This window comes from Sus scrofa, chromosome 1 (genome assembly GCF_000003025.6).
Source record: "Sus scrofa isolate TJ Tabasco breed Duroc chromosome 1, Sscrofa11.1, whole genome shotgun sequence".
Taxonomy (NCBI): Eukaryota; Metazoa; Chordata; class Mammalia; order Artiodactyla; family Suidae; genus Sus; species Sus scrofa.
In genome coordinates, this window is record NC_010443.5 from 128,571,931 (window position 1) to 128,590,974 (window position 19,044).

General features: G+C 37.1%; 1 protein-coding gene across 5 annotated transcripts in view; it reads left to right on the plus strand.

The window, feature by feature from the left end:
- TTBK2 (tau tubulin kinase 2) overlaps positions 1 to 19,044 on the plus strand; it is a 150,419-nt gene that overhangs the window by 82,255 nt on the left and 49,120 nt on the right. For all 5 annotated transcript variants that reach the window (XM_021097126.1, XM_003353383.5, XM_021097136.1 and 2 more), the window contains 3 exons: positions 5,099 to 5,164; positions 9,584 to 9,676; positions 10,610 to 10,735. In XM_021097126.1, coding sequence (XP_020952785.1) covers positions 5,099 to 5,164; positions 9,584 to 9,676; positions 10,610 to 10,735 — 285 coding nt within the window. The remainder of the gene's footprint in view (positions 1 to 5,098; positions 5,165 to 9,583; positions 9,677 to 10,609; positions 10,736 to 19,044) is intronic.

Here is a 19,044-nt window from a genome sequence, read left to right on the forward strand (position 1 = left end):
TCACTTAGTCTAATACCCTCCAGGTTCATCATATTATTGCAGATGGTAAAATTATAGTTGATTTGCAATTTTCAAATTTCATTCTTTTTTTAACGGCTGAGTAATATTCCTCTGTGTGTGTGTCTGTATGTGTGTGTGTGTCTGTGTGTGTGTGTGTGTGATACCTTCATAGGTTTATGGACACTGGTTGCTTCTATATCTTGGCTATGGTAAATAATACTGCAGTGAACATTGAGGTGCATGTATCTTTTCAAATTAGTGTTTTCATTTTCTTGGATATTTACAGAAGAAGAGAGTTTCTAGGTCACGTGGTACTTTTATTGTTAGTTTTTTGAGAAACCTCCAGAATATTTTTCATAGTGGCTGGATCAATTTATATTCCCACCAACAGTATATGAGGGTTCTCTTTTCTCCACATCCTACCTAGCATTTGTTATTCATACTCTCCTTGGTGATAACCATTCTGACAGGTGTGAGGTGATAGCTCATTGTGGTTTTGATTTGCATTTCTCTGATGATGAGCAGTGTTGAACAACTTTTCATGTGCCTATTGGACGTCTGTGTAGGTCTTCTATTCAGTGACTGGCTAACAGGGACCTGCTGTACACACAGGGAACTCTACCCAATGTTCTCTGATAATCTTTATGGGAAAAGAATCTGGGGGGAAAAAAAAAGAAAAAGAAAAAGGCCTATTCAGGTTTTCAGCTCATTTTTTAATTGGGTTGTCTTTTTTTGATATTGAGTTGAATGAGCTGTTTATAAGTTTTTAGATACTAGCACCTTATTGGTCATATCATTCACAGATATTTTTCTCCCATTCAGTAGGTTGTCTTTTCATGTTTTTAGTGGTTTCTTTTGCTGTGCAAAGCTTTTAAATTTAATTAGATACTTTTGCTTTTGATTCTGTTGCCTGAGGAAACATCCAAAAAAAAAAAAAAATGCTGATTTTTGCTCTTTTGTTCCTGGCTTGTCCAACTTGGAATGCGGAATGTTCTCCTTCAGTTTTACGTATCTTCGAAGGCCCATCTCAAGTTCATGAAATTTTCCTTGTTACTTTTACCCACGCTGGAGCCTTCTTGCCTACTTTATTCCCTGTATCACACATGGAGGCATTTTGAATCAGTATATGTTTTATAAATATGTCATGTGAATAAACATTCTTATCTGCCCAAACAAACACAATACTCCCGGTATTAGAGTCTCAGTAATAATACTATTTTTGTATCTTTTATAGAAGTTCAAGCAGTGTGGGACAATGAAGGCACTTAATATGTAATAGTCCTGTCAAACTCTGTCTCCCACATGTCAGAGACAGTCCACTTCTCTATACCCCCCCTTCCACCCTAATCTCAGCTTCTCTTCCTCTCATCTGGGCTGATGCTACAGTCTCCCAAGTGCCCCCTGTTCCTCCTGGCCCCTACAGTCTTCTTCCCACACCGCAAACAGACGGACTTTAAATGTTGAAGTCAGCTGATGTTGCTTTCCTACTTAAAACCATCCACTTCCATGACGGATCTTAGAGGAGAAGTTGTGATCTGTCTGCCTAAATCTCCCCACTCATCTCCTTTCACTTGTCAGTGGACACTCTGGGTTCTCTCCATCTTCTTTGCCTGGAATATTTCCTCCGGGTCATGAATGTCTGGCTTTTCATAACTCAGGTGTCAGCTCTCTCCTCCCTACCTGACCCCCCGATCTGCACTGACTCTGCACTTTCTGGATGTCACTCTGGTTCACAGCATCCAGTTTCACTGTCGTCATTGCCCTGATCTTGACAAATATGTCTTGTTTACTTTTTTAAGTGTTTCCCTCTAACTGCAGTTCCATGAATTTATCTCATTTGTTCACTGCTGATCTGTTCACTGCTGTATTTCCAGCCCCTAGAATACTGCCTGGTGCATGAGAGATATTCAGTAGCTCCCTGTGGAATAAATAAACAAAACCATTCATAGGTTTCTTTTTTCTGAAAAAAAAAAAACAAAAAAAAACAAAAACAAAAATGCTGATTTTTGTCAAAAGTGTATCTGCCTATGTTTACCTCTAAGGATTTTGTGGTTTTATGGTCTTATACTTATGTCTTCAGTCCATTTAGAGTTTGTTTTTGTATGTGCTATGAGAAAATGTTCTAATTTTATTCTTTTACTTGTAGCTGTCCAGTTTTCCCAGCACCACTTATTGAAGAGACTGTTTTTTCTCCATTATATATTCTTGCCCCCTTTGTCATAGATTAATTTACCATAATTGTTTGGGTTTTATTTCTGGGCTCACTATTTTGTCCCATTGATCTGTGTGTCTGTTTTTGGTTCCAGCACCATGCTGTTTTAATTACTGTAGCTTTCTACTGTCGTCTGAAGTCAGAGGCTCTACCTTCAGCTCTGTTCTTTTTTCTTTAGGTTGCTTCGGCTTCTAGGTATTTATTTTAATAAAACGTGCTCTTAGGTTATTAACCACTCTCACTTTTTAGTTTCTTTTTATTTAAAGGTGTTTTTAAATATAATTTTTGAAAATATATTCATATTGTACAAAAATAAAAGAAAAATTCATCAAAATGAAACACTTCTGCTCTTTGAAAAACACTATTAAGCAACAGAAAGAACTGTCACAAACTGGGAAAAAATATTTGCAAAAGCAAACATCTGGCAAAAGACTTTATATCCAGAATTTATAAGCAACTCTCAATAGTAAGAAAAGAGATTAAACCAATAAAAATAAGCAAAAGATTTGGATAGACATTTCATTAAGAAGAGATAGTACAGATGGCAAATAAGTACATTAACAAATTCCGAACATCTTTAGTTATTAGGGAAATGCAAATTAAAACCACAGTAAGATACCATTACACTGAAATTAGAATGGTTAAACCTAAAAAAAACCAGACAATTCTAAATGCTGAGGGGGGACAGAAATCAGAGGTTACCAGAGACTAGGAGTCAGGGGAAGGAACTAACTTACAAAGGGCATTAAGGGAACTCTTGGGGTGACAGAAATATTCTGTATTGGTTTTTTTTGGCTGTACCCACATCATGCAGAAGTTCCTAGGCCAGGGATCAATCCTGTGCCACAGCAGCAACCAGAGCCACTGCAGTGACAATACCGGATCCTTAACCTGCTGAGCCACCAGGGAACTCTGAAATATTTTATATCTTGACTGCTGTGGTAAATTACATGACTACATAGTTTTTTCAAAATGCATAGAACTGTGTGTACCTAAAGTATGGATTTTATTGTATGTAAATTATACTTCAATAAACCTGACTTGAAAAAATTTTAAAGATAAACAGTGAAACAAATCACCATTTCACCCCTGCTATTCCAAATCCACTCATTTCCCATACTGCCTTTATCCCTCCCTTCACCTTGAGGTAGTTATATTGTAATCAGTTCCTTAATGTATTCTTCTCAAACTTCTCTTTGCATATACTATAAATACAAATAGATATTCTCATTTTTCTTTTTGATTCAAAAGGTAGCATGATGTACATTCTGCACTTATCTTATTTTCACTTAACTGTGTCTGTAAGACCTTCCCATGTCAGGATATAGAGCATCTTCATTCTTTTTTGCAGCTGCAAGGTGTATTCCATTGTATAGAAGTACACTAATTTATTTAAACAGTTGCCTATTATTGGGCATTTGAGTTTCTTCCAGTCTTTGGCCATCATAAGTACTAATGTAGTGAACAAATTTGTATATCATTATTTTTGCACATATGCAAGTATTATCTGTAAGATATAAGTTCTAATGTAGTGAACAAATTTGTATGTCATTATTTTTGCACATATGCAAGTATTATCTGTAAGATAAATTCCCGGAAGTGAACTTACTGGGTCAAAGAGAATTATGCATTTGCAATTTTGATAGACATTGCCAAATTGCCATCAACTGGGGAAGTTTCAGGAGATTGCCTATTCAGGGCCCAGTTAAGTGTCACCTTATTTTTAAGATTTTCTTCTTTCTTAAGACATTTTCTTCTTCCTTTCCACCAAAGAGAACTAATGCTTACCGCTCCTGGGCTTTCATAGTATATTGTATTTTGCTGCTGATGTTTATTATAACCTGCTTTGAATTAAAATTATTTGCAAATATAACTGTGTTCCTCAAATGGGTTGAGTTGTCTTTTCTGCATTATATAAAGTGTCTGAATTTTCTTGACCTGGTATCATTTCTTTGATGGAGCACAGCAAGATCTCACTAGACAAGCTAATCTCTCTTTATCTCAACCTTTCCATGGTAGAATATCAGAGCCAGGCCAGGGAACTCTTAACTGGACAGAGTCTTCTGGGCTTGTCTTGGATAGAATCCATCAAGGCAAGTCTAGGTACCCAGGTAACCATGGTCTAGGCTGCAGGATGTGATAATGGGTCTAGGGATTTTCATTCTGACAGATATTGGGGTGAAAATAATTGGACAAATTGCATGTTACAGAAACATTTTAGTGTAAGCAAATGCTCTTCTCAGGTAATGGATGAAAGTACATTCATTTCCTCTGAAATGTTACTTACTGAAAAGAGTTGATAGTAAGCTTTCAGCTATCCTCTTAGTTTTTTCTTCTAGAAGGAGAAATCTCTGATCTCAGAGTTGCATCAACCAAATTGAGAATAGATATTCCTGTTAGTCATGATGTCTTGGGGATCCTTAACCCACTGAGCAGGGCCAGGGATTGAACCTGCATCCTCATGGATACTAGTTGGGTTCGTTACTGCTGAGCCACAATGAGAACTCCTTCTCATGGTCTTAATATACTTATTTATAACCAGAGCCTGAATATTAATGAATATACTGTGTTGCTTGCATGATTCAAGGTACATGAAAGCATTTAATGCTTTCTAATGTACAGAGTTTGTCATAAATGCCACTTTATTTTAAAATGTATGTAGGAAAGATGGGACTCACTGATGACTAAAATGTTACCAGTGGTTTTTTAAACATGATTCAGAGATATTCTCTGATTTTTATAATTTTACAATGAAAAGTTAGAAATTTAAATAGTGTTTTCTTGCAACAATAAGACATATGTTTCTCTGTTGTACTTCATGGGCTTGAGTGTGCTGAAACTTATGCTGTTTTAAGCTCATTTGTTATTCTTTGCTTGGTTTTGTAGCCTCGGGCTGTGGCAGGCTTTCGAGGGACAGTTCGTTATGCATCAATCAATGCTCATCGGAACAGGGTAGGTATCTGAACTAGAGTCATATTTGCATGAGCATGCTGATGGCTTGAATCAAACTGACTTCTTTATATTGGAGTACAAAGCTGTGGAAAGTGCTTAGGAGCAGATGGAAAAATGTTAGTAGTACTAATGCTTGGTAAGGTCTATAGTGGACAGTAGATGTTGCAGCTGCACAGAAAATAAACTGGGTTTGTCAGAAAACATAATAGCTAGGTATACATATATGTCTATAGGGAATCTTGTATCCTTAATTAGGTATGGGTAAATATTAACAAATTGAATACAGAATTTTGAAGAAATAAAACGTGAGTTCTAATCTAAGAAATTATTTGGAAATTCATACTATCAGTACCTAATGAAATATAGGAGATCACCATGCATCTGTAATCTGCATCTAATCTCTGATATCCCCTCTCCATCAAGCCTTTTGTTTTCATCAAGATCTAAAGTATAGACAACCTAAACCTTTTATTTTCATCTTAGTAAATTGTACCTTTCCTCTTGAGTTAAATATTTTAAATTTCTCTTTCTTTTTTTTTTTTACTTTGGTCCTTTTGTTTTGTTCTGATTTTTTTCCCCCTCATCCTGAAACTTAATTAAGAGTAGGGAAAGGTGGATACACTATGACTCTCAGTCCTTGATTTTGTTTGGATGGAGTTGAGAAATTTAACAAGTGATTCCTTGATAAAATAAAGAGAAACCTTTTTTTTTTTTTTAGCTTTTTAGGGCCTTACCTATGGCATATAGTGGTTCCCAGGCTAGGGGTGGAATCGAAGCCATAGCCACTGGCCTACACCAGAGCCACAGCAATGCCAGATCCAAGCCGCGTCTACGACCTATACCACAGCTCACGGCAATGCCGGATCCTTAATCCACTGAGCGAGGCCAGGGATCGAACCTGCAACCTCATGGTTCCTAGTCAGATTTGTTTCTGCTGAGCCACGATGGGAAATCCCAAGAAACCTTTTCTTCATCTTTTGTTACCTTATTCTTATTCTGTGAAGCCAAATTCACTTAATTAAAATTTGACCAATGCTAAATATAGTAGGAGGGGAATGCTGTGGTTTAATATGCTACACTCCAGTTAATTTGGTTTCTTAGGATGTGATTATAAACTGAAAATCAGAAAAGTATTTTTATCAGTGTGTAGCACTCTGCCAAACATTTTAACTGCTTTGGTTAGATTCAGTGTTGCTTTATTTTATGGCATCTAGTTAATTATTCTGCCTTGAAAAGAAAGTGCTCTTATTCTCCAAGTAGATTCTTACAAAATTTTACAAGTACTATGCTTTTTAGTTAATCCTATTAAAAATAGGTCCACATTGGAATTTTTGAAATAGGACATTCTTTTAAGCATAAACGTATTCAGAGATGATAATAGCTGTATAACATTTCCAAAATAGCTAATAGAAAGGTATTTAATATATATATATGTAATTTTTAATTCTTTTTTTTTTTTTTTTTTTTTTGTCTTTTTGCCTTTTATAAGACCACTCCCGTGGCACATGGAGGTTCCCAGGCTAGGGGTCGAATCAGAGCTGCAGCTGCCGGCCTATGCCAGAGCCACAGCAATGTGGGATTCGAGCTGTGTCTGTGACCTACACCACAGCTCACGGCAACGCCAGATCCTCAACCCACTGAGTAAGGCCAGGGATCGAACCCGCAACCTCATGGTTCCTAGTCGGATTCGTTAACCACTGAGCCACGACTGGAACTCCATATATGTAATTTTTAATCTAAAGAGTAAAGAATTCTTCTAAAATCTTTTCGAGCCTAGAGTGCTCTATCAGTTGCTCTGTTAACCTCCTTATTAGTAGTTATTCATCTAACCAGGGTGGAGAAATTTAATAGTGCATAGCAGTGGTTCTTACCCTTCTTTTCTGCTCCCAAAACACCTGAGAAATAGAATGCTTTACACAGTAACTCAGCTTCATAGCAGTGTCATCAGTATATGTGGTGATATAGGAGTGCAATTAATGGAAACTTGAGAGGTCTTGTCTGATTTAAAATGATTCCCAGATAATTCTAATGTATTTCTTTCATACTCTGTGACCCTGGTTTGATAATTTCTTAACCTAATTAATACACTCCATTTTTATTTTTTTGGTATCTTAATCTTTTAACATAATTTCCAGACAATACAAGGATTTTTCAAAGCACTTGATTCTCTTTTTATTTTATCTCATTTTAATCCTTTGTAACTATTTGTTTTATCTCAGTACTTTGAAGAAATTACTTTCTTCTGGTTCTGCGGTTGCTACTGAGTCCTTTGACCACTTAATTGTCGTTACTTTATATTTAATTTTCCTTTTATGTGTTCTTGACTGCTTTTGATATTATTGTCTTTGCTGAACTATAGATATGTTCAAATATGCCTTGGTATGAGTTTCTTTATATTTTTTGTTTGAGATTTGTTATGCTTCCTAAATCTGAACATTCATGTCTATTGTCTATTCTGGAAGATCCTCAGATGTTATTTTATTTAAATATTGCCTCTTTTCCTTTCTCTCTATACCTTTATTTCTATATTTCCAAATTGATGTATTTTAGACCTTCTTGTTCTATCTTCCATGACTCTGTTAGATTTTCTAGCGCCCCCCCCCCTTTGTAGGGTCACACACACAGCATATGGAACTATGCTAGGGCTCGGATCAGAACTGCAGCTGCTGGCCTACACTGTACCACAGCACTGCAGGACCTGTGTCTTCAACCTACACCGTAGCTCATAGCAACGCCAGATCCTTAACCCACTGAGCAAGGCCAGAGGATACTAGTCGGGTGTGTTACTGCTGAGCCGCAATGGGAACTCCAGATTTTCTCTTTTTTGTTTCTTGTTTTGCATTCTAGATAATATCTTCAGATCTTTCTTCTAGTTCATTAATTTTTTTCTTCTGATGTGTTCGATCAGCTTTTTGACCTGTCCATTGGGTTTTATCTATTGAATTTTTTTTTCAGTTCTATTGTAGCAGAGTTGATTTGCAATGTTGTGTTAATTTCTGCTATACAGCAAAGTGATTCAGTTATATATATGTGTGTTTATATTCCTTTTCATATTCTTTTCCATTATAGTTTACTACAGGGTATTTTTTGTCCAAAACTATTTTTTATTCATGATTTTAATTTTTTCCAATATTACAGGATATTGAATATAGTTCCCTATGCCCTACAGTAGGACCTTGTTGCATTCTATATATAGTAGTTTGCATCCATTAAGTTTTTAATTTCTATATTTTTACTTCTAGATGTTATTTTTGATCCTTTTTAATATGTAATTGTTCTTTCTATTTTAGGGGTTAGAATATACTTACATTCTTTTGACTTTGATTCTATTTTTATTTAAACATTTTAAATATTCTTATTTCATATTATCTATCTTATAATTCCATTTTTGAAATTCTCGGATATCTAATTTCTGCTCTTTATAATTTATCTATAGGATTCTATGAGGTCTGAATTTAAAGGTGCTTTTAACTTGAGAGGAGTTTCATTTGCATCTGTCATTACTGGAGGACAGGATCACCCAGCAAATACTTAATTTCTGGGCTTGGTTTCCTGGGTCACATGAACAATATAAATTTAAACTCCAAATCTGGTTGAGGGGTTGGCCTATGGTAACAGATTCTTAGAGCAGATTTTTTTTATCACTTACTTTATTACTTTGATAGTGGTTTATAGAAATAATTTTATAGAAAAAAATTATTGCTGTATAACATACTTAACAAATATTTCAGTAAATATAGCCCTTTGAGGGTCCTAGCTATGTGGTGAGGGTTGAGGTGGGGCAGTGTCTCAGTTACAACTCCTGTCTTGTGTAGGCTTAGTGCTTTTACACTGTCAACTGCATTGTTGATAAACATATGACAGATGCTCCCAAAGCCAAAGCTTCAGTATTAGCTTGTTTCACATGTTTCCAGCTTTTTAAAAATTTTGCCTCTAAAGATTTCCTTTATGTTTTTTATTGTATTAATTTAAAGAACATCTAACATTAAACTTGCCACCATAACCATTTTAAGTGTATAATTCAGTAGTTTTGAGTATATTCACATTATTGTGCAACAGATTTCTAGAACTTTTTCATTTTGCAACACTGAAACTCTGTACCCGCTGAAAACTAATTCTTCCCCCTTCCCCCCAAGCCTTTGGTAACTACTTTCTTTTACTTCTTAATGAACTCATTCATTGATTAACTGGCTGTTAATTATATTTTTCCACCATTTCTGGGTTTTGGGGTGTTCTTTGCATCAAAAACTTTTCAGTATATCTGTTCTGCTATGTAGATTGTTAGGTAGCTATATAGATATGTACATTTAGCTGATAATTTTATGGGAGATGGAAACACAATGGTTAGGTCTTAGACAATGTAATGTACTCACAAGGAGTGGTAATGTAATATGACTGAATTCTGTTTTGGTTATGAAGGAAATGGGAAGACATGATGACCTTTGGTCCTTATTCTACATGTTGGTGGAATTTGTAGTTGGTCAGCTGCCTTGGAGAAAAATAAAGGACAAGGTAATTTTGGAAATGGAAATGTCAGTTTGGGTAGGGGAAAGAATAAAAATATCTCCTGGTTAGGCTTTTTTTTTTTTTTTTTTTTTTTTTTTTTTTATCTTTTGTCTTTTTAAGCCCACTCTTGCAGCATATGGAGGTTCCCAGGCTAGGGGTCAAATGGGAGCTGTAGCTGCCAGCCTATACCACAGCCACAGCAACACTGGATCTGAGCTGCGTCTACCACAGATCACAGCAACACTGGGTGCTTAACCCACTGAGCAAGGCCAGGGGTCGAACCTGTGCCTTCATGGATGCCAGTCAGATTCGTTTCTGCTGGGCCATGATGGGAACTCCCTCTCCTGAGTAGGCACTTTGGTTGAGAATATACTTATGCATAAGAATTAAAATTTACAAACATTTTCACTATATCCCAATATGTGTATTTTTCTATGAGCTGATATTAGAGATATAATTAATGTTATGATTTTTTCTATGTATACAGAAAAGAATAATTTGTAATTATCATTTCTTATTTAATTTCTAACCCTACCTCTTAGTTTTTGTTTTTACTGGTTCCCTTTTTTCTTTTTTATAAGTCAATTAGGCTTTTAATTTTTTAATTTCACATTATATTGTTTGGTTTGAAACTTGTAGACACATTTGTTGATTAATAAAACCAGACCAGACTTAAGATCAGCTCTTTCTTTTGGGGAGCTATTCATTCACTGATACAGAACTCTGTGTTACTCTTTTGGTTCTGCGTTACAGTTTTCCCCTCATTTAAGACAGTGTGCATTAAGCTATTAGCTATAGTAAGAGCTCAGTTCTTGCTTTATATTTAATTACCCACTGTCTCAGCTGCTAGTACATACCCTTGAGATGGTTACTGAGAGGCTCTTAATGTGTAGCTGCCAAGAGAAATTGACATTGGTTCTTTTTCTCTTTACTTCCCAGGAACAAGTAGGCTCTATTAAGGAGAGGTATGACCACAGGCTTATGTTGAAACATCTCCCTCCAGAATTCAGCATCTTTCTGGACCACATCTCCTCTTTGGATTATTTTACAAAACCAGACTACCAGGTAATCATCTTTGTGAGTTCTCTAGGTTAATTCTGCTCTCTCTTTTAGTCTCTGTCTTCACTCCTTGTACCTTTTAGGATGTTATAAATGAATATGGGAGGTCCCTAGAATAATACTGTTATTCTATGTCCATGTCTGTGCATGTATGTATGTGTTTCTTCTCTTCTGGAATTTGTTGACCAGAAGGAAATGTCCAAAGGTAATGTATCTGTCGAGGGCTTGAGGGCTGCATTTAATAAGTTAATATGCTATGGGACAACAGTCAGTGAAGATTATTGGCTCCATTTTGTCTGTGGTCAGTGAATCATTTCCTTAGAGCATCAGTTAATGAGGCCTTAAAAGGGTTGACTAGGTTTACCACAGATTGCATCCCTAACCCCATCCAGTTGGATTTCAGAAGATTCTATTTCTGAAAACAGGGAAACTTGGTCAGAGCTTAATGCAAAATAATCATTACCACTGAAAACATTAATGAAGACACATCAATTAATAATAACAGTAGTATTTTAGTGTATCGTTTTTATCTACAAAGGACAGCACATTGGATTTACTCCTTGTTAATGGAAGTTTTACATTCTAAAGTGTTGTTAGTGTCAAAAGACTAGAAGACTACAGCACAGTGAACTTTTTGCATTTAATAACAATTTCTTTGTGACACTGCAGCTTTTGTATAATATGTAAATAGGATATAAAGCAGAGAGGCAACATAGTCTTGGTCCTTAGAGACCTTAAGTGGGTGAGCTTGTCTTGTTCTTTTATATATATCTATTTGGGTTATAAACTATATAGACAAATAGAAAAATTACATTGTATATGAGTTACTTCAGAATATGTTCTCATGTTTATGTTTTATATGGATTTTCTGAAATGCAGAGAGTTCATATCACTTGCAATAAAACAATGAAATTGTACATACAAGACTAGATTCACGAGGAGCTGGAAAGTGTTCCAACTTTCCCACCTTGGATGCTAATAAATTTTTTATTGACAAAGTTTGCATGCAAGTGTTAAAGTTTAGCACAGTAAAAAAAATTTTCATCACATTCTCCACTTAGCCTACAATCTAAAGAAGACTATCGTGTTTACCAGCTAAAGTTTGAAAGTTAGACCTATGACTATTGTCCAGTTTTTCGTTTGGACATTCTCTTCAGGGCTTTTCTGTGTTTCTGTCACCTGGTAACAGTATAAAATATATAGTAATTTTTTATTTTTGGAAGAGAGAGAAGAGGCATAACATTTCATTTTCTGATTCTTTCTTGTTCCCCAGTCCTTCGTAAGCAGTGAGTGGGAGTAGAGGGCGGGTAGATGGAAGAAGGATGATTGGGAACAAAAAACATCGTTGTCGGTGACTGATGCATTCTGATGACCAGTATCAGTGTGATAACAGGTTCTGCAAAGATCTGACCTTGGCAGCTTCTGCCTCTGGCTTTCCTCACAATGCCCTGCTGCAGTCTTCATTTTGAGAAAAATTTCTCTGCTTTGAATCTGAACGTTCTTCTGAACTAATGCCGTCTATGTGGCTAATTTTAGAGTTTGGAATTCATTTCTGAATTTGAGTTGAATTACTGTTCTCTCAGAATTTAAATTCCATATTGAACAACCAATGTAGTTAAAAACAAAAATCAAACCACTCCAGCAGCAAGCAAAAACCATACCAGTCTTTAGTGTGACTGCTTCCCTATCTATATCAAAGTATTCAGATAATAGTATGTTTCCAGCTGAACCAAGACCAAAGTGTATTTTATAATCAAAGTGTATGATGCTTTTTTACATTTTCACTTTCAATATCTATGTTTTGTAAATCTTTACCTTACCAAGTAACCTGCTGGTGCTCACTCACATAGAATGTGTAGACCTAGAGAGAAGAGCTGTTTGCTCTCTACCAGGAATTTCTTATGCATGTCTCAATTTGAATGAAGCCTGACACCTGCTTTTGGAAAGTGTTAAGGTGTTTTGGGAAATTACACCCAAAGTTTGTCACTACTTAGTATTTATTTATGTCTGCCTTCTCCACTGGCTTTTAAATCCTGGGGGGTACAACCATATATTACTTTGTTTTTTTATCCACACTATCCTGGCATGTTGCTATACCTAAATTTTCAACAAATGTTAGAAAAGTTGAATTGAATCTTAGTTTGCCTAGTTTAAGTTTCCTACTCAGGAAATGCAAGGAGAATCAGCTCTCATGAGTGCGTAAATACTATGTTCTAAACTAAAGGTAAAGATATTATGGTGAAGATTAAACCAGATATCTCACTATGAATACATTCAACCCTCGATATCTATAGGGGAGTCCAAGACCCCCGGGGATGCAAGGTCCTCAAATCCCTTATATAAAATAGCTATATTTGTATATAACTTGTGCTTTCATATAATTTAAATCATCTCTAGGTTACTTATAATACTTAATACAATGTAAATGCTTGGCATATAATTTCTGGCTTGTGGCAAGTTCCAGTTTTGCTTTTTAGAACTTTCTAGATTTAAAAAAACCATTTTTGATGTGGTTGGTTGAATCCACAGATGTAGAACCTGTGGATTGTTTTTATTATTAGATTTTGAAAGAGTATAGCAACTATAAAAGACAAGTGCTGGGCCATGAATCTCCTTTAGTGGTAAAATTATATAGTTCTACACACACACACACATACACACACGCACACAGACTACACATGAAACTGGTGAAATTTGATAAACTCTGTGGATTGTACCAATGTCATTTCCTTGTTTTTGATCTTGTACTCTAGTTATTTAAGATATTACCATTGAGGTAAACTGGGTAAAGGTGACTTCTTTGTATTGTTTTTATGATTTCCTATGAGTCTTTTAAGTATTTCAAATTAAAAGTTTAAAAAAGTGCCAGGACAGCACTTTCAGAAACATAGACAGCTATAAAAACATTGTCTGTTGTTGCCACCATATAATTTAAATAAATCCCTTTAAAATATTTTGAGAAAGGGAGGTGTTTTTGAGGGGTGCCTAGCAAAATCTTATCAACCTTAAATTCCACCACAGTACTTCCTTCTGTAGGTGACACTGTTACTAGTTAATGGGAAGCTAAGACCGCAGCATCAGATTGGATAAAGAAGAATCCTTGGTGCCTTAACACATTATCACAATAATGACATGGCATTGTCACAATAATACATGGGTAGCATGTTATCCCCATCTTAGGGAGACTTAGTTTAGACACATTGCCTGGGAAAATGAATGCTCCTAGAAGTGGTACCTGAACATATTTCTGAGTCTTTCAAAACGGCTCAAGCTCTTTCTGGTTTACCCCATCCATACCTTCCTTGGAGAAGTGGCCACAAACATAGCAGGCATTGTTAAGTAAATACAGACATGAGTGGTTAATAAAATTACAATGAACGAACTAATAAGTTATATGAAGAACTATCAGAAATTGTTAGTCATTAATAGGGTCACATGATCCTGACATAAGAACACAAAAGTTTCTTTTTAGAGTGTCAGATTGTGTTAAGCATCATTTAGCAAATTGAGAAGACTAATGAAACCCATAAACATATATAGCGTTGGTGAGCCTGAAAATAAACTATGTATATCAGCCAGTTCATATATTGCCACAGCATTTCTAACATAAGAGCATACGAGAGAGAGGAAGACCAAAGCCAACCAAGCTTCATTAATCTTGGTAGTATACTTTCCAGGTTTAGGAATTAGGACTGTTTATACAGAGATTACACCAAAATGCAGCAAGCTTGCCTCTGCATTGGGGGACTTAGAGCCATTTTAGGATCCTCTGACTTGAGTAACAGCAGAGTTAAATTTTTCAAAAGGCATAGTAGATAGACTGCTTGTGAAGCAAATAAGAGGCTGAGCTAGGGAATAAAAGTGAGAACCACCCACAAAATAAGGCATCAGAAAAGGTCTTTCTTTTAAGTTGTCATTTAAGCCAGACGCTAAAAAAGGGGACTGTATTGGCCATGTGGAGAGCAAAAACAAGAGGAAGAAGGTTATCAGCAAAGGGAAGAATATGTGCTTAGACTCTGCTACGAGAAAGGAATGGAAAGAAAAGTGGCCAGAACACAGAAAATGTGGGGAGAGAGTGGTTTGAGATGAGATTAGGAAGAAAGGCAGAGGCCAGATACAGGACCTTGTAGGCCTTGTTTAGGAGTTTTATTTTATTCTAAGTGCAACAGGATGCCTTGGAAGTCTAATAAACAGGATGCTATGGTCTAGTTTGTGTTCGAAGAGGATTACTTTTGCAGTCGTGTGCGTTGAAATGAGGTAGACGAGAATCAGAGTCTACTTAGGAAGGTATTGAGAGAGGCTGAGCTGGGCCTTGGTGAGAAAGAAATATTTTAAAAATCACTGTTATAACACCACAGAGGTTTATTTTTTTGCTCACATAACAGCATAGTTAAGTTGGGCTGCTCTCCTGTGCATCTCTCAAGTGGTAACTTGAACATCCAGGCTCCACTCATTTTGACACTGCTGTCTTTAGTCCATGGCTTTTACAGTCATCAGGAAAGGGAAGAGTGAGTGTGGATGGTGGCTGAGGGGTTTTAAGACCAGGCCTAGCAGTGATGTAAACACTTTGGCGTATACCTCTGTGAGCAGAACCAATTCACAGTGGCCCAATTCTAACATTAAGGGAGGCGGGGAGTTGGCGTCTTCCCTTGTGGGCAGGAGGCAAGGAACAGTGATGGTCTTGACTTGGATATGAGCAGTGGAGATGAAGACAAGTGGATGAATTCCTGCTCTCCCTCCTTTAATCACCCCCCTTCATTCTCAGTTGTGCTTATGCAGTCAAATGGGACTACCAGCCCTTCTTTCTGCTCGCCCCACCCATAATGCATGCTTGTCTTGTGAAATAGAAGACCCTACTCAGATGCCAATTTCTCCACAGTCTCCTCTGATTCCTTTCACACAGTAGTGATTTCTTAGGCTAAACTGTCATAGCAGTACTTTGTTTAGTCTCCTTACTACATAAATTGCATTAGTGCCAGGACCTTGCTCATTTATCTCAGTTTTTCTCAAGAAATTAGCACCATAATAGACATTTAATGAAAGTTTGCCAAATTGAATTAAATCTGCTTAATGTAAGTATTACTTCTGTTAAATGCAAATTCTCTGATAACAAGACTTAACGCCCTCACATGCCTTGCACTCCGCATAGTAGGCATTCCGTGTATGTCTGAATCAGTGAGTATTTGAAATAACTGCAGAACACATATAACTAAAGCCATGTTTACTTGATTCACTGAAATTCAGCTGCATATGCAGGAGATGAACATGTCTGTGATTCTACCTGCCCTGTGGCTCCATTAGCCATGCCCTGTGGTGAGGGTGATGGTGCAGCCTTTGTAAATGTGCTGTTCCCTCAGCCTTTTTCTTATTAACACCATCCAGTCCAGTCATCCAGAATTAGGCACTGAGTATGATTCTAATGCTTAAAAGAACTAAGTAATTTTTTAGCTACAGTATACCCCCTAAATGTAGACAGCCTCATGCATTTATCTGAAGAAATAGAAGTCTCTCCCAATGCTGGAGGAAAAACCAGCTATGTTGTACAACTACTGTCCTGTATTTTATGGGCCTCATAAGGGGCTTTCAGAGATAATTTCAACTTTATACTTTTTTTTGCCTTGCCTCTGGTACTGTCAGGCTGCTCAAGATAGCTGTTCTCTTGCTCTTTGTACATCCCCTGTTTGACCAGTGCCTGCCTCTCCTATACCCCACTGACATGAATGTGTTTGCCTCCTACCCCAGCTAGTGATTGTTCTAATTTTTAGGCCAAAATGGTTCTACCTGCTAATTTATTAAAGGGAAACATCTACCCTCATAGTGGTCATTAATCTGAGGGGCTGAGAGACTTCCCCCAGCTGCTGGTTTCTCTGGTAACTGGTGAGCCAACATGATGTCATTTCCCCCCTATAAATGGTAGCTACCCTCTCCCCTGAGTAGTAAAGATTGCTGCCATGTCCTGTGTGCCATACACAGTGGGGGTGTTGCTCCAGGACCCTCTGGCTGGGAACAGGTAAGATCCCATGTCTCCGTCACTGTCTCCAGGCTCTTTCTTGGGTCTCAAGTCTGGGCAGGTACAGGGGACTTACCATTCGTATGGCCTTTCTAAATCCGTTTTCTTGTCTGTGAAATGGTGGAAATACTCCTCAGTGTTGTTAAGATTTTAATGAGATAATTGTGAGAATAGTTTTATAAATTATAAAGTATTATATAAACATAAGTGGTTTTACATGTACATCAGTGACGCTACATTTGCTTATAATTATCTCTCTTCATTCTTGTATTCTGTTCAACATTACTTCTCTCTTAATAGGACTTCTATTTCCTTTTATGGTGCTTTGTTTAGTTAAGGCAAAAAGGAAATGCTGCTTACCTTTTTTATTGAGCATTATAGAAAGCATTGAGAAGCTTAGACATTACCAGTTTATCTTATTGTCTGATGAGCACCTGAAAGAAACAGATGACATTTAGTGTCAGGTAGCCCTAATATCTTGATGTGAATGGTGAAAGCAGCCTAAAATTCTGCAGCTTTTAAAACTTATTCTCTTTATTTAATCTATCTCTTTTTTGTTGTTGTTCTGTTCTCTAAAGGATGGGTGTAATGCAGTTTTTTTTCCCCTCTACCAATGCTGACAAAAATTTCCCAGGAGAGAAATCTAGAACATGTGTGGGAGTTTCTGTTGTGGCTCAGCAGTAATGAATCCAACTAGTATCCATGAGGGTGCAGGTTCTATCCCTGACCTTGTTCAGTGGGTTAAGGATCCAGCATTGCCACGAGCTGTGGTGTAGGTCACAGACATGGCTCAGATCCTTCATTGCTGTGGCTGTGGTGTAGGCTGGCAGCTGTAGCACCGTTTTGACCCCTAGCCTGGAAACTTCCCTATGCCTCAAGTGCGGCCCTAAAAAAAGGGACATGTACATTTCTTTTCCTCTATTTCATCTGCTTATCACTGAAGTGAGGCAATTTCTTTTGCTTTAAATAATCTATTGTTGAATCAGGCAAGCCAGCATTGCTATTCTGCTCTGTTGGTTAAGTGCTCTATTGATCCATTAATTTATCATTTGTTAACTGAGAATTCAGGAATCAGAATTCTCAGTCCTCAGTATCACATTACAAATACTTCTTGTTTTTGCAAAGACTGGACTTTGTCTATGCTCTTCGAAAGGGCAAACTGGGATTTCATGTAGCAGTAAATTTGATAAAGCTATTGAATTGTATTTGTGCGAAGGATAAGGGGTGTTTCCCTAAGGCATTATGTCTATGTCAGATAACTGGTTGCTGCAAAGAATAAGAATATTCCAGGTTGGGGAGTGGGGCTAGTACCAGGTATTTTTGCAGACTACATATGCTTATGTATATAATTTATTTTAGATAATGCATTTTTTAAATTTTTTTCTCATTATTAAAAATAATACATGGAGTTCCCATTGTGGCATAGTGGAAAAAAAGTCTGAATAGGAACCATGAGGATGCGAGTTTGATCCCTGGCCTTGCTCAGTGGGTTAAGGATCCAGCATTGCCATGAGCTGTGATGTAGGTCACAGACACAGCTTGGATCTGGCGTTGCTCTGGCTCTGGCATAGGCCCGCAGCTATAGCTCCGATTGGACCCCTGGCCTGGGAACCTCCATATGCCACGGGTGTGGTCCTAAAAAGCAAAAAAATAAAAAATGATAATAATAAATAAAAGTAATACAAGTCATTATAGAAGTTTGGAAATTATAGAAAAGTAGAAAATCCAAATTATTCAGAATCTCATTACCTGGACATAGTATCTGATTTTTATGTACTTGTTGGGGGTCTGTCATTATATTGTATATCCCATTAGAATTGGGATTAAGAAAAACAGACTACCTCTTATTCATAAGTGCAAGTAGAAGGGAAATTGACACAAACAACAACAACAGCAGCCACATTAAAAGTAGTATTGGGAATTCCTGTTGGCCCAGTGGAAACAAACCCGACCACTATCCATGAGGACGTGGGTTGGATCCCTGACCTCGCTCAGTGGGTCAGAGATCTGGCATTACTGTGAGCTGTGGTATAGGTCACAGACATGGTTCGGATCCCAAGTTGCTGTGGCTGTGGTGTAGGCCGGCAGCTGTAGCTCCAATTGGACCCCTAGCCTAGGAACCTCCATATACCGCAGGTGTGGCCCTAACAAGCAAAAAGTAAATAAATAAAAGTTGTATTGCATTGTCCTGTCCAGACTGTCCCCAGGTCTTCCCTTTCCCACCAATGTCTCCTTCCCTCCTTCCATTCAAGGGAGATTCACCTTCCCGTTGATGCTAATACTTTTCATGTTTCTCACACTATTT